We start from the raw sequence: 26,308 nt of genomic DNA, 5'->3' as shown, positions 1-26,308 counted from the left end.
TGTAAGAGGCAGAGCCTGCAAAATGTGGTTAGCGTTCTGCCTTCAAGAGTAGACTAGTCTGCTTATGAGAGGTTTAATGTGTTAATGAACCATCAAGACAGTAGTCAATTTGACTTAGACTCTTTGCTTGGAACATGTGATGTCTGCCCTCCTTTGGGCCTCTGCCAGCAGGAGGGCCACCACTAGATTCTGCCCTTGACCTTAGATCTTAGGTGTAAGCTAAAATAAATCTTTCTTTATAACTTAACCAGATACTAGCAGTAGAAGATGGAATAAGGCTATCGTTAGTCACATCTTCTACTGAAGAAGAAATGATCTAGACCAGATCTATAGGGTTCTCATGCCCTAACTATTGCTTCTTAGAGTGTCTTAAAAATGATTTGGAAGTGGTCATGATTTCTATACCTTTCTTTTCAGTTCAGTAAGATGTTACTGTTAATGATATCAAGCTGCATGGAATTCAAGGTTAATAATCACATTGGGCATATGTGTGATGAATGAGTTATGTTAATTGAGTCAATCATCGGACAGTTGTTGAATGAGCTCCCACACCAAGCAAGTAGCTAGTGAGCACTGCTGTTTATTGGTAAGGCAGTGCCTAATGCTGGGGAGATGCTGGGGAACAGAGGAGAGTGCACCCATCCTCTGTGGGCTCCCAGTTTGAAATGGAGAGGAGGTGGTAAATGAATGAACAGGGAAATAGATATGCAGGTAGGAACCATGAAGAGTGCCCTGGAAAGGGCACACATTATGCTGGGGGAGCGGTGGGTGTCTGATTTGATTGCACACTGCCAAGGAGCCTGGCTGTGTCACTGTGGAGTGTAACCACCGTGTGCATTCAGGAGTGAGTCAGGAACTCCCAAGGGTGCCTCTGTCAGGCTTTGTTGTGTGGTTGGTTGTCTCCTGCCAGAGAGCCTGGGTTTTTTTTAATTCATCGGTCAAGAAGGGCCATTCTTTCTGGGTATCTGGATTTAACGGACTTTATGATTGGGTTGTTTTCAACAAACTCTGCTTGGTGGGAGATCTTTCTCTGTAGTATTAAAAGCGCACGTCTGCCTCTCATTCTCTTCTGGTCTGCTGGAAGTGGAAGCTTGAGCTTGGAGTGGAGACCCAGGTTCACCACGCTGACCGTGGTTGGAAGCCGCTTGTAGTTGATGGTAGTTGATTGAGGTGCTTCCTTTCGTGTTCATGTGTGATGTGACGAGTAACAGACAGAAGCTGGGCTTCTCACCTCTCTCCTCATTACATATTCTTTTATTGTTATTCCGTACATCGTGTTTCCTGGGCTCTGTCTCTCTCGTTTAGAAAGTCAATAGGGTGCTGGCAATCTCAGGTGGAATTACCAGGAGAGACATATGTTTTCCGTTGGAGCTTGGGGACAGCTGGTGCTGAGGGAGGGCTTTGTCTTTCTTGTTTAATTAGGGAGTTGTTAGGGTTGTTTGTTCCGCCGTGTACTGCACGTGTGTGCACACAAAGGGAGCAGAGCCGGAGTGAACCTGCTGGGTGGAGGCGCCGCTCCGGCACACCCATGTGGGTTCACAACACTGTGTTCATTGGAGGGGGTGGCTTTGCTCCCTCCTGTTAACACTTTTAATCATTTCTCTTGTCTTTCTGGTTAGTCGCTGCTCTCTGGCAAGAAGTGAAGCGCCTAGAAACTAGCAGCCCCAGAGAGACACTGTGGAGGAGTCAGGGTGGAGCCGCTCCGTTCATTGCTCTGGCTCACAGATGCTCAGAGAGCCCCAGGTTGTTGGAGACCTGTGCTCAGATTCTAGGGTGGCTCTGTGTTGTTCCTGGATTCTTTTCTACAGTGACGAGCCAGGGATGGTTTCCCCTGTTAGCTTGACTTCTCCTCTTCTGTTAAAATACACCCCACTAATAATGAAGTATCAAGTTCGCACCCTAAAGAGTACATTTCAACTAATGCTCTAAATTCTTGTGGGCCACACTTTCAAGAGTCATCTTCATTTCTGTGGTTGAATTTTCCTTTGCCTAACAATTTTATGTTTTGTGTTTATGCTGTGTAGTAGATATTTAAGCTCTCTAAATTATTGTTTGGACAGAGGAATGGTAGAAATGAATCCTCATGGAGGCAGGCAAATTGTGTGTGTGTGTGTAGTTAGGAGAAATTCTGGAAAGAGGTGAACTAGCTTCTAGCAAGATGAACCCAACCCAGTGACCTATGTTTCTGAGCTGCCATTATATTATTTGTAAATAAAAGCAAAAACAATAACAAAAAAACCCACCAAACCAAACCAAACCAAATCAAATAGAAAAAGCCCAAAGAAATACGTTAAGACTCACCTTAGAGAGAAACAGTGAAGCCCTGGTAGTTAGCGCTCCTCAGAGCTGCAGCAGCCCACCCCTGTGGTCATGGTCCACTTCAAAGGTGTGGTCCACGTGAGTGTGTGGCCTCCAGCCCACGGACAGGACAGTGGTCTTGCCCCGTGGTGCTTTCAGCATGTCCTAGTTTCCTGCTTCAAGAAGTGTCCTCAGACCTCCTCCCATTCTGTGTCTTTGGGCCACTTACTGAAGGTTATTTTTAGAATGAGGAGATGTGAAATGGGACATTAGAATACAATCTCAAACACAGACACTTGTCCACTGGCAGGAAACCTGCGCTGCAGCCCCTTGTACGTGGAGGTGGAGATTCAATTTCTGCTGTGCAGGCTTGTGGTTAGAGGGTGTTTGCTGAGGTGGAGCCGGAACCCTGCCAGCTGCACGCTGTCTCTGTCAGAGTGGATAGCATAGCCTGTGTGGGTATGGGGGCCAGGCCAGAAGAACCTAGAGAGTTAACAGCAATTGCAAGAGATTCAGTCTTATCCCAGGTTACAATGTTCCAGAAATATACAGTCCATGAAAATCAGAGGTGTGAGTCCAGGAGGCAGCTGTTATATTTTTCTGTTCATTCTCTCTCTCTCTCTCTCTCTCTCTCTCTCTCTCCCCCCCCCACTCCCTCCCTCCCATACCTCTCTCTGGTTTTTTGAGACAGGGTTTCTCTGTCCTGAAACTCATTCTATAGACCAGGCTAGCCTTGAACTCACAGAGATCTGCCTGCCTTTACCTTCCAAATGCTGAGGTTAAAAGTGTACTCCACCACCGCCCAGCCTCTTTGATTTTCAATGTTTTAGTGATCTTAAAACATTTTAAAATCACATGCATTCATTATCCATGGTGTGATAGGACACTTTCACACAAGTGTACATTGCTTGTCTTTAAGTTTGACCCAAAGGAAAGAACAAGAAAATGCTTTCTTTCCTGGGATGCAGTGACTGTCTCTGGCCTTGAGGCAGGCCTGCCAATCAAACACCGAATGTGAGGTGGCCATCGGCGTCAAATGGCCATTCCTGAGATGTAGTATTAGTGACCAATATCTGCTTCTGTTTTGTCCCTTCTTAGGTTTGGCTGTAGAGTGGCAGGCAGTGTTCTGACTGAGGGCAGTGAAGGGGAACACCATGGTCCTCTTCCATGCCAGCAACCGAGAGGGTGTTCACTGTGGTGTGGCTCCTTTTGTGTTCTTTGTAGACATTACTCTCACCCTGTGTTGGCTGGGGCTGCTGCTCCAACAGGGATTGGCTTCAGTTTTGAATTCCTTATCCAAGTGCTGCCTTGACCCAAGAGGGTCATCATGATACTGTGCTCTGCATTTGATGATAAGTGTCCACATCTGGTATTGATGTATGGTTTCTTGAAGAGTTTGCCATTGAATAGGGGGGAAAAAAGAGGGATGTTTTCCAGAGCAACTACCAGATATGTTCCTGATATTAAAGGCTATCTGTGAACATAATTCCTCACACACCCAAGGGTGTTGTGACCTTAGACAGAGGCCTGTGTTCATAAGCAGTGTGACCAGGCCAGTTCTGCTGAGAACTGTACATGAACTACACAGTAAAGGACACTTGATTGTGCCCTTAGAATAAGTGGTCTTCCAGATGCCAGTTATGAGTCCACTCTCCCGTGTATTTTATCTTTGGGGTTGTGGAAACAGATTAGACAGTTGCTTCCCTTTATGACATGCATTCATTTGGATCCTAATGACATAGAACTTCCTGTCTAACCCCAAGTAGGCCAGGACAGTGTGTAAACTAGAATACTATGGCCTCTGGTCTTAAGTAAACTCTTCTATTTGGCATAGTTTCCTAGGCCTTGGTCAGATCATCTAGCCTCATTTTCATTATAGCAGCCTAAGAGAATGCTTGGGAAGAGGTGGATGGCCCCTTATCACAATGGATGACACTGATCATCACAGGGCTTTGGAATTGAAGCAGATCTTGGAGCAAATAGTTGAATGTCCAAAGGTTTGGTGTTGTGAACTGAACCATATCCTTCCAAATGGCAGACACTGAAGTCCCAACTCACAGTACACCCGGGGGATGTGGCTGACTATGTATTTAGAGATAGGAATTTTAGTGAGATTAATAAGGTTAAGTTAGGTCATATGAGTGGACCCTTACCAAAAGCAAGACTCCAAGGAGGGTGAACAAAGACCCTAAGAGGATACCACAAGAAAGCATGAATCTGCAAGCCAAGAGAGAGGCTGTAAAAAACCAAGTCGTGGACAATTTGATCTTAGTCTTCTAATTTCCAAAACTCTGAGAAAATGCATTTTAAAGCCCTTCTTCCCATTAAGCTGAACATCCAGGACTCAATAGATTAGCAAAGCCTCAGCCTGAGTTCTGGAAGTGAGAATTGTGTACCAGATTGGGACTGTATGAAACCTTAGTGTGGAGTCTACAAACTTGTGGTACCAGATTGGGACTGTATGAAACCTTAGTGTGGAGTCTACAGACTTGTGGTACCAGATTGGGACTGTATGAAACCTTAGTGTGGAGTCTACAAACTTGTGGTACCAGATTGGGACTGTATGAAACCTTAGTGTGGAGTCTACAGACTTGTGGTACCAGATTGGGACTGTAGGAAACCTTAGTGTGGAGTCTACAGACTTGGCAAGGAAGGCCGTTAACAGAGGTCAATCTGTCCATGGCCATGACCTCCACAGTAGGTTCTTAGGATCTGATCAAGCTTCAATTTTCTAGAAATGGGTTACCTAGATCTGGGTTATCAGGAATTCCCTCCCTCAGAACCGAGAAAAGTAAAGCTCTGTGATTTAGAAGCCTCCTAGGCAATGGTATTCTGCTGCCGTAGCCAGAATGGACCTGGGAAGCCAGTCTGTTCATTTACTGATTTAGGAAGGAAGAGGCCCCAGAGCTGCATCTGATGTTTGTGCAGAAGTTTTGAGTAGAGGAACCCCGAGGAGCCTGCTAATCTTCATGCTCACAGGTAGACCCTACTCACTTGTACCCTCTGATCCAATCCACCTGACTCAGGGTGGTACCCAGGAATCTGGACTTTTAAAAAGAGCTTTGGGTAATTCCAGTGGTAAAAATGCAGTTTGAGGAAGGATCATATCACTAGGGACTCAATTTAAACATGAGAAATGTTGGGCAGATGGTGTGCGTGTTTCTGAGCTGTTCTGGCCTATGGGCTGCTGGGACTGCTGGGACTGCTGGGACGGCTGTGCAGGCACATTGACTCCTTGCCATTTGCACACAACTCCACCCAAATGACTATTCATAAAGTTTGCTAATCTGTTTCATTTTTAATTTAAAAAATGTCATTGTGTATGTGTGTGTGTGTGTGTGTGTGCGCGTGCGTGCGTGCGTGCGTGCGTGCGTGCGTGCGTGCGCGCACACCCACTCACTCAAGTGCCCAGGAAGGCTAGAAGAGGGAGGGTATTAGATGCCCTGGAGCTAGAGTTAAGACAGTTATGAGCTACCCAAGTGGGTGCTGGGAACTGAACTCTGGTCCTCTTGAAGAGCAGCTAGAGCTCTTAACCATTGAGCCATCTACCTTCCCGGCCAGATGTTGGTTTCTTTTCTTTTTTGTTTCTAGTCTCCACCCCTCTTAATTCCTGTGTTCCCTCTTAACCTTACCTACTGCATGGCAGCAAATGGTTTTGATTGACACTTTCCCTCTTTTTAGCCCCTCCAATGACTGAATCTGGTGGTTGGGATTGAATTTACTAGAAATCCCGCTAGAGCAGGTTGCAGAGTATCTTACTGCCCACCTTGGGGACTTCCTTTTCTTTGTCTTCATCAGGCTATGTACAAGATGCCAGGTAAAAATGTGTTGGCTGATACCCAGCTAGATTGATGGCACGTGATGGAGCCCACAAGCTCCATCTGACTTGATGTTCCCGGGACCTTTTTGCATAGTTAGAATGCAAGGTGGTATGCCAGGGCAGTATTGCTCATTGCCTTGGTCTCAGATGGCCATGAGTCCACTCCAGTCCTGCCCTGGCCTCTCCCTTCCACAGCTTAAGTGTGCCAACAGAACACAGGCTGCCTGCTGTGCCTCCCCGCTTGGCCTGTCTTTCTGCACCCGTGTGCCCTGCTGACTGGGCACATTCCCTGAGCTCACTGGACTGTCTCGGCCTGTGTCACCACAGTGAGCCCTGCCCTCCTCCACGCAGCAGCTTCACGGTGATGATGGCTGCCCAGCATTTCCTGCTTCCTGAGGGCTCTGGAATCCCTCATCTTCCTAGAGGAAAGCCCCTCCCCTGTTTTCCTGAGGCCTCTGGAATCCCTCATCTTCCTAGAGGAAAGCCCCTCCCCTGTTTTCCCTCTCATTCATTCTTTTGGTTCTTACATATGAATAGCTTCTCAAGACAATAAAGTTATTTGAGTTTCAATCTATGACTTGTAATTAAGAATATTTCTTGGGCCTGGAGAGATGGCTCAGTTGGTAAAGTCCTTGGCACACGTAAGCTGAGGACCCATGTTTGGATCCCCAGCACCTACGTGAGAAGTCTGGCATAGCAGTGAGTGCTTGGAAAGCCCATGACTGTGAAAATGGAGACAAGCAGATCTTTGGCACTCGCGGGCTAACCAGACTAGCCAAATTGGTGATCTCCAGGTTCAGTGAGAGACCCTAAAAATAAGAGGAAGGGTAATTGAGGAAGACACTGATGTTGACTGCTGGGCTGCACATAGCATGTAGACACACATACTCCCCCCTCACACACAAAGAAATTATTACCTTATCTCACTCTACTCGATGATTAATCTTTTTGCAAATTATTTAAAACCTATATTTTTATTGGTTTTAAAGAAGTTTACCCCCCACCTGGCTAGACACACACATTTTGTAGTGCTAAGAATCAAAGCTGGGGTCTCAAACATGCTAGGCAAACACTCTACCACCAAGCTTCATCCCCACGTAGGTTTTAAATAAATCTAAAAATCAGATTCAAGGTATAATTCAGATTGCCAAATTTATTTGGTGCCCTTCTCTCTTGCTCTCTCTCCCTCTCCCTCTCCCTCTCCCTCTCTCTCTCTCTCTCTCTCTCTCTCTCTCCCTCTCTCTCCCTCTCCCTTTTTTCCTCCAAGACAGGGTTTCTATGTATAGCCCTGGCTGTCCTGGAACTCACTCTGTAGAGCAGACTTGCCTTGAACTCGGAGATCCACCTGACTCTGCCTCCCAAGTGCTGGGGTTAAAGGTGTGCACCACCGCCGACTGACTTTAAAGATTTGTTTTTGTTATTCTTCATTATAGAGTGTGGGAGTCTGCTGGAGACCAGCTCCGACCTGCTGCCACCTGTCGGAGGGTTCTTGGGTGGAGGAGAGAGGAGTGAGGAAACATTAGGTAGAAGGAAAGAAGATGATAAGAAAGACAGAGACACAGGATAGCTTCGGGGAGGGCCCTGGGTCAATACCCAGTCACCCAGAGTTTTATTCAAAAGGGCTTTTTATAATACGCCAAGGGGAGAGGCAAAAGATCTCCCCCTTGAAAGATCAAAGCACATCGTACAGCCAAGTGTAGACCCTTCCAAACACCTGGTAAACATGACCCTGGTCAAATCATCCTATTATGCAGCCCTGCTGGGTAAAGCAAGCTCAGATTCTTTGACCTTGAGTAAGGGCTCACTAGGAAGCCTCTGTGGGTCACTACAGTGTAGGTGTGTATGTCCACATGAGTATATGCATATTAATGAGGATTCCCCAGGAGGCCAGAGGCATCAGATCTCCTGGAGCTGGAGTTATAGATGGTTGTGAGCCACATGATGTGGGTGCTTAGAATCAAACTTGGGTCCTCTGGAAGAATAGAAAGTACTCTTAACCATTGAACCATCACCCCATCACCTTTTTTCCCCCTCTTAATGGCATGTAATTTAATTTCATGTGGCATTTTTAGTCACTAATTTTGCAGAATTAATATGGAAGATTCAGGATTTTCTGATAGTAAGGGAGACGGTGCCATGTGCCTAACAGTTGGTAAAATAATCATTTTCCGGTGGGATGATCTAGTCTTTGAATGATGTTTTGCAAATCATTAGGTCCTTGAGACTTTCTTGCTGCTCCCCTCCCCTCTAACCTCTCTCCCTTTCTCCTGCTCTTCCTTCCTCCTCCCTTGCTTTCTTCTCTTGTGGTGCTTTGGATTGAACTCAAGGCCTTATGCATGCTGGGCATTTCCCTACCACGGAGCAACCCTGCCATCCTTCTCCTTATGATTAGTGCTATCAGTGACAGCCATAGATAAAGCTGGGATAAATTGAAGGCTGGGTCTGGACCCAGTCTGTAGTACGTAAATTTCAGCGAAGTGAAGCAAAGCTCTGCTTTTAGACCTTTGGTTTGAAAGAGGTTCAAAGCTAATGATGCTTTGCAGTTTCTACCCCAGCACCATGAAGGAGTCCAGTGGTCTATTTACAGACCTTTCCTTTAGCTCTTGACACTATTCACCTCATGGTTCAAAGTGGGGTAATGGAGGTCAAGTTTTTACCCAGGGAAGAACTAGGCCTGTCCTTTCCACTCATTATTTTAAAAAAGTATCTTGGCATCCTTTGTGTGTGTGATCCTTCTCTTGGCCCTATGAGAAATTTGTTCAATGTGGCCAAAACCCATCATGGAGTAATGGAAAAAATGCAAGTTTTTGTTGTCAAAGGGCCATAGAACTGGCATAGAACATAGAAAAGTTTTTACACTTAGCCATTCAGTGGGGTTCCACAGAGAGTTTGGTCTGGAGCTTATCTTTTTCCATCATCTAAGCTGTCCACATAGACTGAGACCTATCTCCACTCTCTGGCCAGCCGGGTCATTTGGCTTCACCTTTATTCCAAGCTTTTGCAGCCACACCCAGAACCCATGGGTATGAAATGCTTTAGATACCAATGAAGGGGCAAGGAAGGGCTGCGATCTGGGCTGGGGTCTGAGTGATCCGTGCACAGCAGGTTAGGCTCTGGGCTATCATTCCCTGGTGGGGCATTTGTGGAGCCAGGCCCTCAACTCCCTTGTGGCCTGTGAGCACCAAGTGCAGACTAGTTTTGCTTACCTAAAGCCTACACTTGGATAGGATTTTTTTTCCTCTTAAAACTGTATGGAATTACATTCTGAAATGGAAATAATCCATCTGAACTTTACCCAGGCCCTTTATTTACCAGGAGGAAACTGTTACCTTTGCATTCTTTGAGTCTTTCTCTGAATCTTTCCCTGTTTTTCTTGTATTTTTATTGGTCTCCAAGCATGTGGGTTAGGTCTCATTTTTTTTTCTGTATTTTTTGAGATTATACTATCACATCATTTTCCTTTCCCTTTTATTCCTCCAAACTCTCCCATGTACCTGTCCTTACTCCCTTTCAAACACATAGCCTCTATATAAGTATTTATTTATATGAAATACATTTAATATCTATCTATATATTTATAAATATGTATGTTCCTAAATAAAAAATACAATCTGCACACACACACACACACACACACACACACACACACACACACACACACACACGCTTTCAGGGCTGACCACTTGGTACTGGATAACTAAATGGTGCGCTTCCCTGGGGAAGACTGTTTCTTCTACTCTTAGAATTCCTTGTTGGTCTGTCGTCCTTTGTCTGGGTTTGAGCCTTGTGAGCTCTCCCCCTTCCATATCAGCATGTTGTTGGTGTCCTTGTTCAGCTCATGTTTAGGTAGTCATGTTGGTGTCCTTGTTCAGTTCATGTTTAGGTAGTCATGTTGTTGGTGTCCTTGTTCAGTTCATGTTTAGGTAGTCATGTTGTTGGTGTCCTTGTTCAGTTCATGTTTAGGTAGTCATGTTGTTGGTGTCCTTGTTCAGTTCATGTTTAGGTAGTCATGTTGTTGGTGTCCTTGTTCAGCTCATGTTTAGCCAGTCATGTTGCTGAGACTTCATGGTGTAGCTTCTCTGTCATTTCTAGGAGATACAGTCTCACTTCGAGTCTCAAGTCTATTGCTCTGACTCTTACTATCTTTATGTCCCTTCTTCTGGAATGTTCTCTGAGCCTTAGGTGCAGAAGTTGTGGGTCTCATTTCTTAAATGACCCAGATAACTGAACCAGTCCAATGATGGCAAGTGGGAAGAAATAGTTGGTTACATGGAAACCATAATTAAATTCAAAATAATGTTAGTGATTCTGGGAGTGGAAGAGAAGTGAAGGCAGAAAAATAAATAAGTGGGCTGGAGATACAGATGCCGGGAGGGTGCTTGCTTAGCATGCATGAACCTCAGTTTCCTCTCCAACACTAAATAAACTAAGCAGGGTGATGCACATCCATGACCCCAGGACTGGGGAGGTGGAGGCAGGAGTATCAAAAGTTCAAGATCACCAACCCTGTCTCAAAAGAGGGGGGCGGTTAGAATAAAGCAAGAGGACAGATTTATTTGCTATTAAAATGAATCAGAAATGATGTTAGACAAGCACGGCTGGAAGCCACCTGTGGGCGGTGATCCTGACATGATTCACCTGGGTGATGTGGTTTGCTCTTAAAGCTGGCATCGTGTTGAGGTGGAGAAGTAGGTCACAGCTGATGGGAAGAAAGCACATGTAGTGACTTCCAGAACTATCCACTTCAGAAGCCACCAAATACACGGTATGTCTCCATGAGACCAACAGGCTATAACACACAAATAATTTTTTATTTTATATGTGTTTACTTTCCTTATGTAAGGTCTGCCTAAGATATACATGTGCTCATTGTAATTGTCATACATATTTGCCTTTGTGTCCAAAACATGGAATATCCAGTTAGAGAACAGTAATGTCCCATGTCAGCTAAAAGAATATAGAATTCCTTTAGTAAACATCATATGCATTTTAATGAAGACAGGTATAGTAGTTTTTTAGTTACTATAGTTAATTGGTTGCAAGAAGTTCACTGACATATGGAAGATGCTCCTGGTTGCTAGAGTTTTAGGGATTGGTGGGAAGGGTCTTTCTGAATGTTCTTGCTTCTAGATCCCTAGGTTAAACTACATACACACAAGGGCTGAAAGCCTTTGGGAAATGAACTAGAATTACTTGAAGAAGAAAAGACTTGATTGGACACTCAGTGAAGGTAAGGCTTTTGTCCTGCCACTTGGTGCCTGGCCCTGCCTAACCCCTTGAGGGAAGCTTGTGTTCCATTGTGGCTGTTGCCCTTCAAGGAGGTGTGAACACAAGGGACTGTGCTTCACAGTCACAGACAGGCAATGGCAGTCCTCTTTCCTGAGATCAGTGGTGCACGTGGGCACAGCAATGGGGCAGAGGCTTCTTGTCTTTACCAATATCCAGGCCACCCAGGTGTCTCCAGTGTAGACCGCAGTAGGTTATGGATCTCCCTTTTGTTGGTTGGGGTGACAGTAAACTGGGAGGGTCTGTACTGACTTTGTCAGCCCTGAGGAGTGTAACACAAATCTTAAAAGGTCTTATTAATAAAAAACCTGGGGCCAGATATTGGGGTGAATGCTGAAAGATCAGAGAGACAGAACAAGCCACAGCCAACCTCACCTTGACAACTCCTCAGATGATCTTGTTTCCTCAGACTGAAAGCTTCTGAGTCTTCACCCAAAAGTGTCTCAGCTGAACTGCTGCTAAAAAGCCTAAAAGCTTAAAAGCCTTAGTTCCTGGTCCTTACCCCTTATATACCTTTCTACTTCCTGCTATCACTTCCTGGGATTAAAGGCGTGTGCCACCATGCCTAGTTCTGTTTCCAGTGTGGCCTTGAACTCACAGAGATCTGGATGGATCTCAGCCTCCTGAATGCTAGGATTAAAGGTGTGAGTGCCACCACTGTCTGGCCTCTATGTCTAATCTAGTGACTGTTCTGTTCTCTGACCTGACCCCAGATAAGTTTTATTAGGGTACACAATATATTGGGGGACACAATATATCACCACAGAGGAGTGCCTCATCTTCACGTCACCTTGGACCTTGATTATTAAAGGTCCTGAGTTAGGGTGGTGTTCATCTGGCCACAGACCCTTCCTCGGCACTGCACATAGTTTGCTTGCTCTTGGGGTCTCTAGAGCACCCTGTGTTTTGACCCCAGTCCATCCTGTGATAGCTGCTCTGCAGCATTCTAGAATCCCCAGACGCCATGGGCCAGGCGGTCGCAGCATGCTTCTGGGACTGTGTGATGACTGAGCAGATCAGTGAAGTCACTCAGGTTTTGCTCAGGCTTGGCCCCATGATATCCTTCGGAGAGTCTGATGATGATGAGTTCTTCTGCAGAGGATTGTCGAGTATTTCATAATCGTTCCCTACGGTAGGCAGTGAAGTAACTCACAGACACCTCAGGCTGCAGTAGGCCTCGAAGCAAGGGCTTGATGAAAATCTCTTAGGATGGATCTTAGTGATAGGGACATCAGTGCAGCGGCAAGCCAATGGCTTACTGGATGCAGGAATTACTAAATGTGGGTCACCCTGCTGCTATCGGGGAGTGGCAGGGCCTGAGTAACGATCAACACCTGTGATCAATAGTGTGAGTAAGGACTGCTAATACACAGATATTAAATATGCAGGTGTCCTGGGCAGACAAGGAAATGGATGTGATTGATGTCACAATCAAGGTCTGTCAGTGTGAACGATGGTCGGTGTCAAACAAGGACAGATTTAATATACTTAGGTTCAAGCAGCATCTGAAGAATAGAACCCCTGCGGTTTTTAACTGTCTATAAATTCAACACAGGCAGCATGCCGATAGAACTGTTAAAAAAAAAAAACAGAGGCTGTTCTGAAATGAGTTGAAAAATATGTATGTCCACCCCAAATCCAGCGTACGAATGTTGATGGTAGCTAGTAGTAGGTCTTTCTTGTCAGAGTTTCTTTGGACCACCAGCCCCTAAATAATGACATGGAGATTTGTTATTAATCATGAAAGCTTGGCCTTAGCTTAGGCTTATTCCAAACTAGCTCTTATAACTTAAATTAACCTGTTTCTATTAATTTATGTTCTGCCACATGGTGTTTACATGCTGTTTACCTCTCTTCCATTCTGTATGTCCTACTGTCTCAGTTTCTGGCTGGTGAATCCTGAGTCCTTCAGACACCCCCCACCTCCAAGTTCCTCTGTCTTCCCAGAAGTCCCGCCTATTCTCTCCTGCCTAGCTATTGGCCATTCAGCTTTTTATTAAACCAATCACAGCAACACATCTTCACACAGTGTGAACAAATATTCCGTAACAGTGGCTTCGGTCCCAATTGCCAACCATTGGAAGCAACCAAGTTGGTCTTCAGTTAATGTATGGGTAAATTTCAGTATATTATACAATGGAGCATTATATACAAAGGTTTAAAAAAAAAAGCATGGTGTTAGCACCCCAAAAACACACTGTGGGATCCTCTATCCATGTTGCCACAGGGAAGAAGCCGACTGGAAAAGCTACTAGCCGCGTGAGTCCTACTGTAACGGTATAGGATGTTATGGAAAAGGCCGAACAGTGGAGGCAGGAGTAGGAAGAGTGGCTTTCAGGGGCTCCAGAGAGGGAAGGGTGGGGCGCGGGGGATTTTCAGGGCAGTGACACTGTTCTATAGTACCCTGTAATAGTGGATACTTGGCAACATGCATTTGTCAAAAACCAAAGCATGTGCATATCAGAGCGAAGCTTCGAGGACTTTTCGTTGGTGATTACATATTGAGAACGGTTCAGACGCTGTAACAAGTGGGCCACATCCGAAATGCAAGATGTCTGTAACGGTGTGGTGATCAGGGGAGAGGGAGTGTATGAGCGTTCTCGGTGTTCCCTGCTTGATTCTTTTGTAAACCAGAAATTGTTCTTAAAAGTATATAGTTCTTAATTCAAAAGGAAGCGTATGAACTGCTGCCCGTGCTTCTAGCCCCTCTCACAAGGTGAGGGGCACATGAAGTGGCAGAAACCGTCTGTCTGGGAGGCAGTTGGCAAAGTGGTAAGGCTGACTCACAGCTAGGCAGCCTGTGTTCACATCTCAGCGCCACCTTACCTTGTCTTGGAGTCTTAGGCAAGGTTCTGACCTCTCTTTGCTCGTCTGTGTAATGGGGATAACGATCGAACCTTCCTCGTGGTTGGTTTAAGGATGAAGCAAGTGACTGTGAAACTCCTGGAACAGAGCCCTGCCCATTGCACATCAGCTATTTCATTCATCCAGAACTTGGCTCCAGAGGACGCACCCCGCACCAGAGGGTGGAGGGGTCAAGGGCTTAGGGCACACCTCCTAACTCGTAGGCTCCACCTACTCTCATGTACTGGACGTCCTTCAACCGGGAACGAGCCTCTCCTCCTTCTCAACTGGCTAAAGCTGACTTCTTTTGGAAGACAAAGTTTTAAAGCCATCTTTGCCCTGGAACTTTGTCTTTCCTACGCAGTTAGGGGTTCTCTTTTCTGCGCCTGCAGCAGCGTGAGGGGTACTTTGGTCCAACGTGGTTATTTACCTCTGTGCTTTCCCATGTTTGCTGGGCAGAGCAGGATTCGATGTAACCCCCACTGCGAGCCTAGTGGAGGACACATGCTCAGCAGCAGCACGAGAAAGTAGTGCGAGCATCCTGCAGGAAGGTGGATGAAACAGGGATGTTGGTCATATTAGGTGAGATATGTGAAGTAGAGCTCCACGATTCCACCTGAAGCGAGTCACGGAACGATGGAGGGAAGGCTCCTTCCAGCTTAGGTGTGCTGTGACAGTGACCGTATTTTTCCGAGGGTATGACTTAGCTCTGGCAGCAGGATTCCCCCATGCATAGATGATGGGGGTTGTGATTTTGATGTCCGTTTTCATGTAAGGATTCATTGATCATTATTTGGTTCAGCACACGATCCAGCTGTCTCACTTGAGACCCAGCAGGAGTGAAGAGTTGTCACCTCTGGAGAGGCCCTGAACACACCACCACACACCTCAGGCTTTCCAGGAAAAAGACAGATCCAAACCTGATGGAGCCCTGGAGCCAACTGCCAATTTTTAAGCTGCTCGCAAGGTGTAGGAAAATGTTAAGCTATACCACCAGAACCTGGGAGACTTGGCTGAGCAAAATGAGTCTGGTTCTCCCACAGAAACAGCCATAGTTGAAAACTGGGGCAGCAGAATTGGTGTGAGGAAGGGCTGTGGCCACAGATGACAGTTTCAGCCTCTCCCATTCTTGGATCTTCTGTCTGTCTGTCTGTCTGTCTGTCTGTCTGTCTTTCTCTTTCCATGAGTCTGCAAAAGTGGGTCTGCACGTATGAACATTGATAAGGCATGTGATGGCGCTGAAGATGAAGGCAGGGGGTCGGGGGAGACAGGCAGCAAAATGGTTCAACTGGTGAAGGGGCTCACCCCACAAGACTGGGGACCTGAGTCCAATCCATGTAAAGCTGGAGGAGAGAACTGACTCCATGTTGTTGCCCTCTAGCCTGCAAAAGTGTACAGTGACATATGTGTACTCACACATGCTCCATACACACCATAATTACAAATAGAAATTAAAGTATGAAACCACAGTGATGAGAAGACGGCTCAGTTGGGAAAGTGTTTTCTGTTCCAGCATGAGGATCTGAGTCTGGGTCCCTAGCACACACGGAGAAGCCGGCACTGTGGCTTGTGCCTGTAATCCCAGTGCTCAGGAAGCAGAGAAAAGAGGGGCTCTCTGGCCAGACAGGGATCCGATGAACCGGTGAACTTCCGGAGCTCGGGTTAAGTCTGTGTTCTTGTATTCAGACAGATACTTCAACGGCTCGCTCTCTGGCTAGCTCTGAAGATGTTTAAACTTGAGTGAACTTTGGATCTCCTAGTGCTCTGCCTCACTCTGTGAGGACCGTTTTGCTGACACATGCTAATCTAACACTTGACTCTCACATGACTGTGAGAGACCCTGTCCCCAGAACTAAGGTGGAGAGGACTGAATTAGACTTAGATGCCAAACTCCGCCCTGCTCCCTACATGCAAATATGTGCATACACACCTGCACAGACACGTACATGAGCATGTACTCATAGATACAGATATGTACACACAAGGATTAAGGCAAGGCTTTACACATAACAGTGGTATTTCAGTTCAAAAAGAGCTTTTAGGAAGGGTAAATGCAGCATTTTCAGATTAAATTACTTGTTTGGGATTTACTTCAAGCAATGGGGTGGGGCACAGGGTGGGGATGTGGAGGAGATGTGATTGTACTTGGGGAACTGGTGTAGCTTGGTTAGTGAACACTGGCCTCTCTTTTTGTATGTTTGAAATTTACCAAAGTGACATTTTTTTTACCCAAATGACCCAAATTATCTTATAACATAAGCGCTCCATAATATTAGGTAATGCCTTTAAAATGAGTAAATTAAACTCATCAGTGTTGCCAGGATTTTTCATTTCAAATCCAAAGTCTGAATTATAGAACTATGGATTTTAAAGTACACTGGGGAGATGAGTTATATTAAACACGACGCATAATTAAGACACCAGATATGCACAGATTTTTCTCTATGTGTATTAATTTACCTTAAATATTTGCTTCTGAGTTATATTTCATCCTTCGGGCTAACAGACGCTGACCTACCGAGGAGACAGTTAAGCAGTCCCAGCCATGTTGGCATCGCTTTTCCAAGCAGTTGCCGATGATGCCTTCTCAGCTGACCAGGGACTCTTAATGACCAACAAGACCCTTCGCTGAGATGCCAGCTGGGCCTTTTCCCAGGACACAAAAAAGACTTCTAGAGTGTTTTTTGGTGTTGCTATGGCAGTGCTCGCCAAAGGAGGTCTGTGGGTTAAAGTTCTGTCGTTACCTATTTTTTTTTTTATTCCTGGAAGCTGGAATTCCCACAAGGAGAACAAGTAGTGGCGTCCAGAGCTTCAGCTGAGTCTTTGTTTCTTTGTATTCAGCAAGGCGCTGGAACGGCTCTCTGGCTGGCTCTGAAGGTCTTTAAACTGGAGTGAGCTTTCACTCTCTCCTAGGGCTCTGGCTCACTCTGCAAAGGCAAGTCCACTGCCACATGCTGATCTGACACTCGACTCACGTGACTTACAGCTCATTAGCGCGTCTGAGTCAGGTCAGTGGGTGGAAGAGAGTCGGTGGAGAACATCTAAAGTCAGACAGGAGGCCAGGACATACATCGCCCCCTGAACCTTGGGCTTCATTGAGAAATGTTTCATTGTAAATACATCTCTTGCTCGGTGTCCTGAGTATACACATATGAAAATGTATAGTACCCCGTACAATAAAAAAGTGAGGGATTGTAAAGGAAAGAATTTTCTTATGGTGTATTTCTTTTTTTCTCGTGCCAGGGTTTCTCTATGTCGTTTTGGTGCCTGTCCTGGATCTCACTCTGTAGACCAGGCTGGCCTTGAACTCACAGGGATCCTCCTGCCTCTGCCTCCTGAGTGTCGGGATTAAAGGCATGTGCCACCACCGCCCTGCATTTATGGTGGATTTCTAATAAAAATCTTGAAAGCTGCCACTCCAGTATGATTTGGAGAAACCTGTAAGAATCCAGCACATGGACAACCGCAAGAGTTAATTACAAACTCAGGCTAAAGAGATAGGTTTGGAAGAAAACAGACATCAAAACATAGCCTGTGTTAAAACAAATATGAAAGGCAAAAAGATAATGTTGTGGCCCTGTGCTAAAGTCATCTGAGAGGAGGGAACCTCCATTGAGACAATGCCTCATAAGATCTAACTATAGGTAAGAATGTTAGTCATTTTCTTAATAAATAATTGATGGAGGAGGGCCCAGCAGGCTGAGCAAATCATGGGGAGCAAGCCAGTAAGCAGTGTCCCTCCATGGCCTCTGCATCAGCTCCTAGCTCCAGGTTCTTGCCTTGAGTGCCCATCCTGACTTCTTTTGATGACAGACTGTGACGTGCAAATGTAAGCAACACGAACCCTTTCCTCTCCATGCTTTGAGTCATCGTGCTTTATCACAGCAATAGACACCCTAAGTAAGACAGTTGCAGAACACTAATTTTGAAGCACTGACCTCCTCTACCTGCTCATTTTACTGTCGCAGGTCACACAGGCACTTAGCATCAGAACCAGAATGGGTTCCTTTCTGATGGAGGTCTTTATTTACAACTTGACCCAGAATCTTATGTAGAGTCATTGGCCAAATATATTGCATAGCATTCTAGAAGGTTGCTTGATTACATATTTCCTTCCTAGCCCAGCTTATCCTCCCAAATCACTTAGCATTTTATTTTCCTGCTCTGTACCTTGTGCTTTCTCTCTATAGCCTGTGGCATGAAGGCCAGAACCCTATCTTCAAAATACCCGATGAAAGCAATTTAAAGAAGGAAGGATTTATTTTCACTCGTGTTTTAAGGGGACACAGTCCCATCACCAAGTAAGGCCTGGCAGCAGGATCATGAGGCCTGGTCACATGGCGTCCACAGTCAGGAAGCAGTGATGAGTGCTGGTGCTCAGCTCACTTTCTCCTTTTTATTCGGTCTAGGACTCCTGTGCCTTTTGTTGGGTTCTGCTGGCTTAGTCTGTGTTTGTTAGGTTATAATGTTCACAGAAAGCACACACACATATCCTCCTCCTCCTCTCCCTCCCTCTAGTCAGGGTCTCTCTCTGTAGTCCTGCTTGTCCTGGAACTCACTATGTAGACTAGGCTGACCTTAAACTCAGAGATCCTACTACCTCTGCCTCTTGAGTGCTGGGATTAAAGGCGTGGACTGTCACACCCAGCTCCTTTTCTTCTTTATAGAACCTTGACATTAAACTGACTTCTGAGGGGCGGGGGAAGAGGCTTGGTCCTGCCTCACCTGAATGTACCAGGCTTTGCTTTCCCCCATGGGAGGACTTAATGTTAGAATTCCTAGCCACTCCCCCAGCTACATGACCTGGCTATCCAGTAGCCAGGCAAGATGCTCAGTCATCCTGTGGCCTTACATGTCCTATGTAGTCCGTGCACTGTGTGATCACGTAATCTATGTGCATGCATGGCGTAGCTAAGTAAGCCCATATATGCATGTGCTGGGGGTGGTGGTTGCTGCATCTATAAAAGTGGGCTCCACCTATTCTTTATCTCTCTTCCTGCACGGTCATTCCATAGGCCTATGCACATCTTTTCTCTTCCCTTCCCTTAACAGACTCTTATAGTAGGTTTTGTTGTGCCTTGTGGCTTCTCTCAAATGCTTAACAGCACCGCTTAATGAATAATAGCCTTTTGGAGGAGGAGATGTGGGGTGGGCTGGGGAGGAAGGTGGAGACGGGGAGGGGTGGCGGGAGTAGAGATGAAAGGGGGTTCTGTAGTTGGTATGTAAAATGAATAAAATAATTTTTTTAAATAAGTACAGTATAAGACAAACTAGCCTTTTTGAAAATTTTCCTTTATTTCTCTCCTTTATATACTTCCTTGAAACATCTCTCAGTACCAAAAATTTACCTCATTATGTGTAATTCATATTCCAAAATAAAATATTATAACATTAAAAAAAAACCCCTGACTTTTCTCGGGGTCTGTGAGAACATCCAGGTTAGTTTCAGTTATCACCTTGGCCAGTTAACATGTGATCTCGTCTCCTGGAAGAGTCAAAGCTCTTCCTGACATCTTGGCTGGCCCTTTCCCTCCTAGGCCTGTCCAAATGGAGTTTTGCAGGTATTGTGCGCTTTTTATGGGAAGGGAATTCGAGTTTGTTTTCTCCAGAGGAGGTGGGCAGCTGGACCTGAGGGTAGTGATCTTAAAAGAGGAGGTGCCAACAAATCGGATCCTTAGTGCCTTTTTTTTTTTTTTTTTTTTTTTTGCATGTGTGTGTGAATGTGTGCATGGGTGTTCCCTTATGTACAGGTGTGTGTGTGTGTGTGTGTGTGTAGGCCCAAAGTTGATGTCTTACTCAGTTGTTCTCCACTACATTTATTGAGGCAGAGTTTGTTTCTGAACCCAGAGTTTGCAGTTCTGGCTCGTCTGTCTTAACAGTTTATACCAGGGATTCCTGTTACTGTCACCAGAGTGCTGGGAATATTGGCAGCCACCACATCCACTTGGCTTTTGCGTGGTTGCCGGGGATCCAAACTCTAGTCCTCACACACAGCAGCTAAGAATGGCCTTTATTTTAAAGGGGGGCGGGGCATGCCAGAGCACACAGACGGATTTCAGGCAACTTGTGCAAGATGCTCTTTCGTTTGACTCAAATCAGGAGGCCTGTCAGCAAGGGCTTTACCCCGCTGAGCCATTGTACCAGTCCCTCTTAGTGCCATTTGGAAGAGACCGGCATCCCCTGCCTGCAGCCGCCCCCTGTCTGTAGAGCACCCCGAAGCCCTGGCTCTTCAGTCAGTCAAAACTCAGTTTCAGGTCATTCCCTTCTCCACCCGCAGCACCCAGATATGGTGATGTTTTATTTGTACTGAAATGTGATTTTATTTGTATGTTAATAAGTAAAGTTGCCTGGGGGTCAGAGCTGATAGATAGCAAGCCATAGCAGAAACTGGGCGGTGGTGGCGCACGCCTTTAATCCCAGCTCTTGGCAGACAGAGCTAGGCGGATCTCTGTGTGTTCAAGGATACAGCCAACATGGAGACACATGCCTTTAATCTCAATACCAACCATAGAAGACCTGGAAGTCTGTATAGATGGGCAGTGACGTGGAGGTCATGTGGTTGGGTTTACAACCAGTGAGAAGAGAGAACAGAAAGTCTATAAGAAGACAAACACACAGGAAGTAGTTCTCTTGCTGAGGAGGACAAGAGCGGCAGTGAAGGGTAAGGTCTTTAGCTCTTAGCTATCACTCTGACCTCTTGGGCTGTCATTTCTGCATTGGCTCTGTTTCTTATTTAACAAGATGGTTACATCTACACCCAGAGTCGTCTTGAGTCAGACCCCAGAGAAAGAGTCCTCTGTCTAAATTAGACACTAGACTTGTTTCTGTGAAAGTCAACTTAGATTAAAAAAAAAGAAAAGAAAGTCTTCACACTGAAATGGTGGTTTGTCTGTTTCTCTTGGTCCTAGGTTCCTTGCATTGACTCCATGGAGAGTTTATCATCTCATTTCCGTCATGATACTTGGGCGCGTTATCATGCAAATCATCAAGGACATGGTTTTGTCTAGGACAAGAGGTAAGTAGACTTGGACTTAATTTTTGTGCTTTAGTATCGTGTAGGCATTGCTTTCTTTACTTCCCTTTTCCCTGTCCTTCTCTCCCTTCTGAGTTTCTGAGATGGGGCCTTGCTCTCTGTCCAGGTTGGACTGGAACTCTCAGTGGTCCTCTTGTTTCAGCTTGCAGAGGGCTAGGTTTATAGGCATGAGTCAACATGTTGTCTGGGGTTTGTATATATATACATGTATCCATACACACCTTCCAGTGCTGGAGTTTGAACCCAGGGCCTTGTACCTGTTGGGCAAATGACATACCACTGAACTACATCCCAGCTTATAATGTAGTTCATGATTCGGTCTCTAGTCAGAGCAGGCGAAAGGTCCATGTGCGCTGGGCTGGGCTCTCCCTTGGCTTTAAGCTACTTCACATACCAGGGTGATATTTAAGTAGGCGACTGAGAATAGCAGTTAAATATTTACTCCACCCTACAAGCTCACACTGGGCCCCTGGAAAATGCACGAATTTATGGACAGTTTTCTTTCACCTCAGTGAAGCAAAGCAAAGCTTAAAAAGAAATCACTGAAGGGTTTGTAAAAGTTTTGAATGATGAGTGATGTCAAAAAGAATCATTACATTTAAAAGTGTTTTTAATAAGTGATTGGCGTCTTTAGGAGCTATGCAACGATATCAAAGCTTCCTGAGGGAAGCTTTTCCATGCTTCCTCTACCAGTGTTTGAACTAGTTTTTGTAAATGGGCAAAAATCTCCCCTAGACATAATGAGCCCTGTGAATCTCTGTGTAATAAGATTGATTTGATCAAAATCACAAAGAGGCGGCTTTGGCTAGGGTCCACATGGGCTGCTGTGCATAAGAACTGCCCAGATTCCCCATCACGGGGTGTATTACAAGAGAGACACCGTCTCTCAAACAAGAACTTGAACACCGGAATGAAAGTCCTGTGATTTTTACCATCAGGGTATTCCATGGGTCAGCTTTAAAGCTGGCTCGTGTTCAAGTCCGTCCAGTTTTAAAACCAAACCACCACAGAAACAATGTTCAGAAAGATTGTTTTCCATTAGTGTGTTCAGGTGGCGAGCTAACTCCTTCATGCCTAGCCTCTCTGGGAAGGTAAACAAATTCATTTTAGTCTAGTTCAGGTATTTTGAGAACCACAGATTTAAATTATATTCTTAAACACACACACCCCCTTTCCTCCCTCTCCTTTTTCTTCCCTCCCCCATCCCCCCTTTTTAGAGAAGAGATGCCCAGTTCCTTCACTTTCAACCCCAACAGCATTTGCTGTTGTATCCCAACTGCAGTGAGGCTACCCGAGGCCAGTACCTCACACCTCAGGTTCCGTGGAGGAGTTGGTTAGGCCCTGGCAAGCCCTGTGTTCCGGCCTTGATTCACAACCCCCAGAGGAGGGCTCAGCTTTCTCCAGTGCAAGAAGACATAGCCATTTGCAGGTGTGTTCAGCAGCCTTTAAAGCAAGTTGGCCACCCAGAAAGCTGAGCACCTTAGTATTTTCCGTTGTATGTTCCCTTTGCCCATCACTTAGGTACAAGTGAAGAACAGATGAATGAGGAGAGGAGCGTGAGCTGAAGGACTTGGCTTCTGAGTACCAGGCCAGGATTGAAAATAGGACTGTTTGGAAGTCCTTCAGTCTTGGTGCTCGGGACCCACCAAGGTCATCAGTTTTCAGTTTAACCAGCCATTTTGGTACTTGCACAGTGGAGAACTTACTTGCAAGCAATATCCTTGAAAACCCTCAACATGGCAAAACTGTCAGGAGGTGGAGTTGATGCCTACCAGCCTGGACTCTCTAATTCTTAAGACGGGGCTGACACATCGGGCCTGCAACCCCAGCTACTTGGAGGCTAAGGCAGGAGGATCAGAAGTTTGAGGCTGCCTGGGCTAGAGAGGAAATGCAAAGCCACAACGGGGCTGCTGATTGAGATCCTGTCTTAAAATAAAAAGGGGATCTGGCTCAGTAGTGCGGCGCTTACCAACCAGCGCAGGCCTTAGGTCTGGTCCCTAGTGCAAACAGAAAGAAAGGGTGATGAAAAAGAAAGAATAATTCTTGAGCCAGTTAGTGTCCATTCCTAGCTGTGGAGAAGCCACACAGTAGAAGCTCTCCTGGGGCTGCGTCACCACACACTCGCTGACTCAAAACAAGAGGCGATACTTTTGTCGTAGTTCTGGAAGTCATCGTTTCAGACAACACATCAGCAGGTCTGTACTCATCCTGGAGGCCCTAGTGAAAGACCCATCACTGTCTTGTCTCTTCCCGACTTTTGTTGGTGCTTGTAACTACATCATCGCCATCCCTGCCTCTGTGAGCACACCAACTTCTCTGGCACTTGCACCAGACCTCCCTCCCCTGCTCTCTACCAAGAACAACTTCTTGGTTGTAATTGGTGCCCACCTGGATGGTACAATAGAGTAATCTTCTCTGTTCTTTACCTGGTGGTACGTGGAGAGTCCCCTTTTCTCTATGAAGCAACATTCACGGATGCTCAGCCTGCTTTGGTGAGTGAACCACGTCGTACTGTGGTACCCGAAGAGAAGCCATTCCTACACCACAGGCTTGAGTTTGGTTCAGGTGAAAGGCTACAGTGGGTGAGCAGGTCACACCGTGGCAGTCTCCCTGTTTCGCTGGCACAGTTAGGAGGACATCGGGGGCTCTCTGTCTTCTCAACGGTCAGACTATGTTGAGGGTCTTTTTGTGCCACGGCTAGTTGTGAGCATCAGCTTCTAAGGGGGCTGCATTCATGCTGGCCTCTGCCCTCGCCCGCCCCCGCCCCCCCTCTCCTCTGCAACAGGCCTGGCTTTCTCTCAGGGTTCCATTGAATGATGTTGTTCTGAACACAACATTTCTATACATGAAAAAAAAAGGGAAAAGAAAAAGATGGACTTCCTTCTGCTGCTTTCCCAGAACTCCCCAGTGGTTGGCTGGAGAGACCCTAGGGCCTTCTTTGGCCTCCTTTACAAAGACCCAATTGAGCTCCATGAATAGCTGGCTGGAGGTGGCGGCAGGGCTTCCAACCCCCAAACAGTGCTGGCTGCCATAGGCCGCTCTCAGGGACATGTAGACTTTGTTGCAAGGTCTGGAAGCAGCTGTGGTAGGGCTGTAGCTCCCGTTAGGAGTGTCAGTCTTTCTCAGACACCCCTGCTTATGCTGACAACAGCAGCCAGTGAAGCCTTGTTCAGCAGAGCTTTCTGGGACCTTCTTTCTGCCTCTTTCCCGCTCTCAGCTTCCCACTTTCCACATTCTTGGCTAAAGATAGGAACTTTGCTGGTACTCAGCTTAGCTGCCCCCTTCCCCCAAATATATATATTTTGACTACACTTCCCACATTTTAAATGCACGTCCCAATGAACCATGTGCACATTACTGAGTAGCTGGTGGTGAAGTGTTTCACCTCAGGAGACAGGCGCTCTATAGCCACAGAGAAGCAAGCAAACCCCACCCCATCTCCTTTCTACTTCCCACCTTTCTCTCTGACACACCCTGGATACTTCGGGTGAAACAAATAGAGAAAAGAGAGCAGAGATGCAATTGTGTGATGTGTGATTCAGTTCATCTTTGTGAAACCTGCAGGTACCCAGGCCTTTGGTTTGTAAGTCCCTGCAACCTCCGGCTGTGGCAGACGCCTCTATCTGTAGGATACGTTGAAAGCCTGTACTCCTGGTCACTCTCGTGCACCCTAGCAACACCGCTCACTCACAGGCTCCGAGGCCATCTTCTACAGCATGTCCAGTTCCTCCTGCATCTTCAAACTTGCCTGTGATTGCCTTGTCCTTTACCCTCATGGTAATTAGAGTCAGCCATCTCCACCTCAGGCTTTGAGACCTTCAGGCACTTCCTGTGAGGAAAGTAGGTGTCCCCGTCTCTGCCCACAGCCATATTGGGGCGTAGTTCCGTAACCACTGTGTCTTTCTGTCTTCTCCTCTGTGAATTCCACACTGTCTATTGATGCCACAGCCCAGCAATCTCTTGACGGTTGGGATTAGACCTAGTTGAGATTGGGCTTCGTACATTCTTCCTGTACTGTTATGCTGACTTGGCTTATCTAAGGCCTGGACTCAGTTGTCTGTGTGGTAGCCACTTGTCTGAGCTTAGGCCTGGGAAGCACTGTCAAGCCACCACCTGAGAAGCCCGGAGTCAGTATGCTCTGCTCACCCACCAGGTCTCTGCTCCTGTGGAATCAGTTGTTTACTCTTTCCCTTCTTAGCCCTTTGATTATGCTGTGCTCTGACCCAGTCTTTGTCAGAACTTCCTCCCTCTACACAATCCCCACCGGAACTGTGCTCCGTGTTGGTAGCAATCTCAAAGTCTTCCAGTCCTCTTGTCCCTCATCCATAACCAATTCTCCGATTCTTGACAAAAGGCCAGCATCTCAGGCTTGTGTCTCTTCTCTACTGTTGGCTCTGATTTGTTGGAGCAACATGGTGAAGAGTTAGACTAGCATGAGGTGAGGGTAGACCAGTATGTTTCTATCCATATCTAACTCTAGCTGAGTCCAAGTATTGCTTACAGCACCCTGGGTTAAGTTGACTTCGTTTTACATGCTGCTCAACTCCAGAAAGTTTGAGTTATTCTAGAAGGTACAGGAAACAGTTGTTTCAGAGGCCTACCAGGGGAGCAGAAGTCTAGCCTCCTAACAGGATTGAGAAACAGTTCATCCCTATGCTCATGCAACCAAGGCAGTAAAAAGAAACCAGATTAATTGTATAATTCAAATTGCCCAAAGAATTGGAAGCCATAAGCAACCTTTTCCTAGCAGTAAATGTTATGAAGAATTTGATAGGGGATGTTCACTTGATGGGGATATTCAAGCACACACAGGGTAAGACATTTGACCTTTGGTTTGATGGAAAGTACAGGAAACTTCTCGTGGTGGTTTCTTTATTGAACTTCCTTAAGTCTGGTAGCTGGGAGTGTGCTGGCAAGACTCGGTCCAATAAAGATAGTCCTTAGAGTTTTGAAAAGCAAACCAATCAATCTATCTGTCAATCCATCCATCCATCCATCCATCCATCCATCCATCCATCCATCCATCC

General features: G+C 46.1%; 1 protein-coding gene across 1 annotated transcript in view; it reads left to right on the top strand.

Moving 5' to 3' along the window:
• The window catches only part of Retreg1 (reticulophagy regulator 1), a 131,095-nt gene that overhangs the window by 26,236 nt on the left and 78,551 nt on the right, over positions 1-26,308 (top strand). Inside the window, exon 2 of the mRNA XM_052743052.1 lies at positions 21,157-21,263. Coding sequence (XP_052599012.1) covers positions 21,157-21,263 — 107 coding nt within the window. The remainder of the gene's footprint in view (positions 1-21,156; positions 21,264-26,308) is intronic.

This window comes from Peromyscus californicus, unplaced genomic scaffold (genome assembly GCF_007827085.1).
Source record: "Peromyscus californicus insignis strain IS unplaced genomic scaffold, ASM782708v3 Scaffold_18__1_contigs__length_77618521, whole genome shotgun sequence".
In the NCBI taxonomy this organism is placed as follows: Eukaryota; Metazoa; Chordata; class Mammalia; order Rodentia; family Cricetidae; genus Peromyscus; species Peromyscus californicus.
This window is presented reverse-complemented; position numbering and strand designations above follow the sequence as displayed.